Source organism: Scomber scombrus, chromosome 9 (genome assembly GCF_963691925.1).
Source record: "Scomber scombrus chromosome 9, fScoSco1.1, whole genome shotgun sequence".
Taxonomy (NCBI): domain Eukaryota; kingdom Metazoa; phylum Chordata; class Actinopteri; order Scombriformes; family Scombridae; genus Scomber; species Scomber scombrus.
In genome coordinates this window covers 12,369,091-12,375,480 of record NC_084978.1, presented here as the reverse complement: position 1 = coordinate 12,375,480, position 6,390 = coordinate 12,369,091, and the positions used below count along the sequence as shown (strand labels likewise).

The 6,390-nt window shown below is 38.7% G+C and overlaps 1 protein-coding gene across 2 annotated transcripts in view; it reads left to right on the top strand.

Annotated features, from left to right (window-relative positions):
* Positions 1-1,091: 1,091 nt before the first annotated feature.
* rab28 (RAB28, member RAS oncogene family) overlaps positions 1,092-6,390 on the top strand; it is a 30,718-nt gene continuing 25,419 nt past the window's right edge. For both annotated transcript variants that reach the window (XM_062426256.1, XM_062426254.1), the window contains exon 1: positions 1,092-1,498. In XM_062426256.1, coding sequence (XP_062282240.1) covers positions 1,424-1,498 — 75 coding nt within the window. In that variant the 5' untranslated portion in view covers positions 1,092-1,423. The remainder of the gene's footprint in view (positions 1,499-6,390) is intronic.

Sequence of the window (6,390 nt, the reverse complement as noted above, 5' to 3'; positions counted from 1 at the left end):
TTATGCAGAATGGACACTTTAAGAGTGTTACTGGCTACCTTATATTATTGGATTATTACAATTTATCAATGTTACTTATAATTAAAGTGTAAGCAGCATTTTACAGCCATGATGAAAAAAGGAACGAGGAGCTTTTAGCCTGACTACTTTATATATAGTTTAATATACAGCAATGCACCATATTTTATAAACTGATCATATTGTTTCCATTACAAGAGAACTCTTGCATTATAATGATATTATTGACAACTATTAAATTAGTCATTTGCAGAATGGACCATTTAAGAATGTTATATCTAATATTATTGAGTTATTATGACTGATTATTACTGTTACTAAACTTATTATTAATGTATAGGCAGCATTTAAAGTAATGGTGCAATAAATTGGTCAAGGAGCTTTTAGCCTTGCTACTTTATATACAGTTGGGAAGTTCAAGTCTAGATTAGTGCCCCCAAGGGGGCCTGGGCACTGAAGCTCAGACCCCCCAAACAACTTATTAAAATCACTGCTTTTTGACAGTGATTATCAACATCAAGAGAGTGGGTAAAGCCTAGTGTCATATTTCTGTGGTGCCCGTCAAAATAAATAAATTAATAGATATAAAGCACACACTTTTTTCTTTCTCCCATCATTGAGGGCCCCTTTCTGCTCAAGGCCCCCTGGGCCCCACTTGCCCAGATTACTCATATGGTAGATCCGGCCATGGAGAAGTTTAATGTGTGGTAGGGCATACTATTTTATGAGCTGATCATGTTTTGTGTGTAGGCATTTTGCAAAGTAACTCGTAACAATAGGCCTAGCTGTCAAAAAACGCAAAAGTATTACCCTAAAAAGTAATAGAAGAAAACTATGAAATATATGAAACCTCAAAAAGCTGTACTTAGTTACTTTCCACCACTTCAACAAGATGTTCTGCTTTCTTCAGCTAAAGTTAGGGCTGTTTTTAATGTTTTTAAATTTGATTTTTCATGTTTTTATACTCACACTGTAACCCTTGTTACCATGGCAACGGCAGCGCGTCACACATGGGATGAAACCATACTGCCGACGGCGGGGTTTCCGGTTCTGATATTTTCCTCTGAAAGAAACACGGCTTCAGAGAGATAACTTTAATATCTGCCTAGCAAAATCGTGTCATGGGGTTTGTTTTTGTTTTTTTGTTTTTTTACAGTCGATGTTGGATCGTTGAATAAGAAACACCTTGTACACTGAGGCAGCACTGTGAGAGTGGATCACGCCGAGCACAGCGTCTGTGTTATGGAGTCAAAATGGCGTCTGCTTGCCCACTCAACGGTCGTTTAATCCATCTGTGATTAGCACTGGCAGCTACATTCATCAAGCAGTCATCATCTGCTACTGTTTCGGGTTATCCCCCCTCCACACACACAGATAGCTACTTGTCCGGGCACATTTCAGCATCATGTCGGACTCGGAGGAGGACAGCCAAGACCGACAGCTGAAGATTGTAGTGATTGGAGACGGTGCTTGCGGAAAGGTGAGACCAACACCGACGCACATAACTTTCACATAAACGTTACTGAAGTGAAGCTTTCATGTCTAATATATCTTCACAATAACTGTCACTGTGTGTTACACGACGGTTTAATCCGTATGCTGCTCTTTACGACGCTCGCCGTGACGCTGCGGTGCTTCCAGTCACCATGGTGACCGACGCTAATGTTGCTAAGTTGCTAGCAATCATAGCAACGTTATTGAATGTTAAAACGTCGAGTGGTGGACGAAGCGTTCAGATCTGTTACACAAGTAAAAGTACCAACACAGCAATGTAAAAACACTCCATTACAAGTAAAAGTCCTGCGTGAGAAGTCCTACTTAAGTACATAAGTAGCATCAGTTTGATGTACTTAAATTATTACAGTAAAAGTAGGCATTTAGTCCCTCTGACTGTACACCATTATAAATTACATTAATTATTGATACTGAAGCATCAGTGTGTAATCAGCATGTTACTGTTGTAGCTGCTGGAGGTGGAGATGGTACTTCTAACTACTTTATATATGGTTAGCTAGTTTAGTCCTGTGCTTCTCAACTTAGGGGTGGAGACCCTCTAAAGGGTCACCAGATAAATCTGAGGGGTCATGAAATGATTAATGGGAGAGGAAAGAAGATAAAAACAAAGTTCTGATACACAAATGTGTTTGGACTTTTTTATCTAATCTTTGATTTTTGCTGAAATATTGGATCATTTGAACATTTATTGAAATGAATATAGTATAGGAATATAGTATCGATTGATATCATAAAAAATGTGACAAAAAGGTCACATGCTCAGATGTCCAGTTTAGGAGACTCCAAATGGAAGGATTCGGAATAATATAAATCAAATTTAATGTTGGATTTTTTCTTCTTATGATAACCACACACCCAACATCAACAGATCATTGATTGTTATTATGATTATGATTATTATTATTATTATTGTTGTATTTTTTTTTTAATAGAACATCTGAACTTCACTTCGTCTGCCTCAGTGATCACTTACTGTTTAAAGAGTTACTCATCAGCTGTTAAAGGCAGCAGAGAGATATCGACTGCACCATTAATAACTACCATACTGAAAATAATTGGTGGTGATAGAGATTTATTGTTGTCACAATTATCAACCTGTAATAGGAGCGATAGTTTTGTCAGCTGGTTGTTTGCATTTATACGCAGTTTACAGTTCGTTGTAAAGAACTTTCCCCTCTTATAATCAGATTTTTACTGTTGTTGTGGACATTTTACAAAGTACAGTACTTCTGACTGTGCCTCAACTTAACAACTTAATTTAATCACTATTTTTTACAGAGATGTTTTTGCTTTACTGGGATGAATTTGGTATGATCTCTTATCCTCAGTGAAAACATACATGTAGCTTTCTGTTTTACAAGGAGGAAGAGGAGGAGGAGAAACTGAAACTCAAAAAATCTGTGTGGAAAAAAGTAGTCCAAATGATGACCAGAGGTTGATAATATTTCAGTTGCAGTTGCAGCTCCGTTTTCAGTGAGAGATATGTAGAAAGCCGCTACAATCTGCGAAAAGTGGGCAGCAGACGTAGCATTTTATTGCTTTACTGTTTGACTGTAATTTTCCTACATAAAAATTAGCGATTGTTACAAAATTAGTTGGCTGCTATTTTATGAACATATCTTTGTAAATTAGTGTTGCTACTAACAACATCGTACTCAAATAGATGTCTGACCACAACCTTGAGCCGCCTGTAAGTCTCCCAAAACCAATAAGATGTAGGTTTATAAATGACGCAGTAGTAGTAGTTAGGAGGCACGTTCACACTGACTGAAAGTGAAGGAATTTATGTCAGCCAGAGCTTCAGATGGTTTAAATGAGTGATTGGACAGAGAAAGTACGGTGTTAGAAATACTAAAAAAATCCTAAACGTGATGGTAGATAATGGACGTGCAGTAATAACATGTTTAAAATTCCCTGAATATGGCACCTTAAGTAACTCAGTATTAATGAAGCGTTGTAGTGACTGAATGGTAAAGCTAAAGACAAATGATGATAAATGGATCAGTATGCAAGTCATGCCGCTGTGTGAGAGCTGTGCTCATAGTCGCTATGATGATCTACACATTCCTTGTTCTTAAGTAATTCAGCGGTGTGATCTGTGGGAAAGAGATACAACTTTGAAAAAAAAGCATTTCCTCACAGTTGAGTCTGATCTTGTAATTCAAGTTTTGAATCCAGTTTTACAGAGTCAACGTATGTCTGTAGTTATGCTATCTTTGAGACAGAATCAAAACGGATTTAAATCTGGCACAAATCTGTCATTCTAAACCTATTAAGTTTACCCTGTCTTTAATCCATGTTGGGTGTGCTAATGAATTTATCGAGGTGTAAGCTTTGTGAGCCTGTAGTGACACGCCCACACCTCCTCTGAACCCCCGCATGGACGAACCGCATCCCCACATTTGGTCTGAACGCAGCCGTAGACGTACGCTGTGAAGAAATTATATGTTGTTGTTTTTGTCTGCTAATCTAATATTGGTTACTCATCTAAAGGGTCTCGTTTAAATTATAGGTAGGTCTATAGAAACACAGCTTTGGCTAACACTGTTGTTTGGCCTAATTATTAAAATCTCTAAGACATTTATGCTTAAATTAAATAGATAATAAGAAAAGCATTTTGAGGAAATCATATTACTTAAATTTTCCTTAAAAAAAAAAGTTTACATTTTATTCTTTTAGAAAATAGAAAAAGCCTTAATTGTCATTGTATTTTAACCCATAAACTAGCAGGAGTGGAAAATAGGATGTTAATTATTCTTTTTATTCACTTTTTATTTACTTTGATGTTACTAGGCATCTCATTTGCACTTAAGTTAACATTTCCACCAAGAATTAAAAAAAATATTTTGTATATTTTGGATTTTATGAGTTGTATTTCCACCAGGATACATTGCCCCTATTAAGGTATAACAAATGTATATATGTATGTATCTACTGGTGCACGTTGCCTGTTTTAAGAGTTGAGTTCAACAAAATTATGAGTGCACAGTACGACACACGACCACACAAGTCTTAAACTAAACAAAGAAAGAAATAAATATGAGAGCAAAGAACCGCCAGCCGCCAGCTTGTGATGTTATATTTTATTGATTTTATGTAGATAGTACATCAACGTTTGTCACAAAGTTCAGGACAGTTAAGGCTGCTCTCTGTTATCCAGCACATCACAGCTGATAAAGGAAGCTACCGTTGGCTCAGCCCGGCTCCTGCATGCAACTGGTGATTGCCTATGGTGGGTGTACCTCTCTTGTTCTGGCCAAGGACCCCCTTCTGAGAACGGGACCCCATTTGACAAAAAAATAAATAAAAATATCTGGATAGTCCATGTGAGAAATGTTGCTACTGTCTCATTTGATAGATTAAAAGAACAACGAGGCGAAAACTCACACACATGAAGACTTATTTTCTAAGTGCAGTTGTCTCTCCTTTTCCTAAATCTACTCAACGCCTTAGGGTGCTGTCAGGATCTTCCGGTGCTGCCCCTTCCCTTTTCAAAACCACTGGACTGAAGCATTCAGTATATTCACTAAAATCATGTAAAGGATGTAGATTAAACAGGCCTAACGTAAATCCACAGCGCTGGAATTTTTTCTTAGTCACACCAAACAATCATTAGCAGCAAACCACGGAGGTTGTCATGACAATTCAGCTATGTTTCTTCTTCACTGCATCTCGAATCCCCCGAATGAATGAGTGTGAATGTAAGGCTGGGACGTCAAGTGCTTTTCAGCTACACATCCCCTTTCCTTTCCTAACTAATCTCTCCTTCCTCTGGGAGAAAGAAAATGAATGTAGCAGTAATGGTGAGAACCGATGAGAAAAATGAATGTTCTCATTCTGGAAAGTCGACATTTTCTTTTGGGGAAGGGGGGAGCGCAGAACACACACAACTCAGTCAGTTCCCAGTAGATACGCTACATTAATAACCCTCCTCACACCGCTGCCAGGTGTCAGCTCGTCACTGTCTGAATGACTTACCTGCTTGTCTGTTTTGGGCAAAAAACAGGAGCCCTGCCCCCCATTTTGAGTAGTCACCACTGACTGACATCTTGAATGCCGTTTCCCCCCTTATTAATGTCAATTTGCTCAGCAAATTGCAATCGGATCAGTTTTTCTTGGACAGCATTTTCGGTGGTATTTTTGCTTGTGGTTGGTTGTCCATTCAGAAATACAGCGAGATGTGGGAAGGCTTGTCCACCTGAGCAAGATGTTTTTAAAATATGGAGTCTCACATTTAGCCAGGCTCTTAAGGCTCTGGGCCTGACTTACACACAAGTCTATTTTTCAACCTGAGTTTTAAGTCACTCAGTTTTTCTGAGTATTTGCTGTTTTCTTTCCCCATAGGGTGAAGAGAGCGTTAGATACAGGTCTTACTGTGTCAACGTTGCTCTTCACAGTCAGATTGATTCATTTTAACGCTGCAGAACAGCCACATTTTATTCTGTTTTTATTGTTGGAGGAGAATAACGACCCAGTCTTGATGCCATGCTGCAAAAATGCACTGCACCGCTCATATGAGTTGCATCACATGTGAACGTAGACGGCTTGCCATATTTTTTTTCCTCTCTCTCCCAGTTTCTTGTTTCAGTCGAACTTCCCCCATTTCCCGGCATTGGTATCACTTGTGACCCTGTGCTGTTCTCTGTTGGAGTGTCAGGATTACGCCAGCTTTTACATTCGCTGGTTAGTTCCAATTGTATGGTGGAAAAAAAGGACTACGTCGAGGGAGGAGAGCCAAGCTACTGGAATGCCAAGACAAATGGCCGACTAGGCCAACGCGAGCATGTGGAATAAATTTTTGCTGTCCGAGCTTGTTATTCCTGTGTTGTCAGTGATTGTTTGGGCTACTTAAATGGC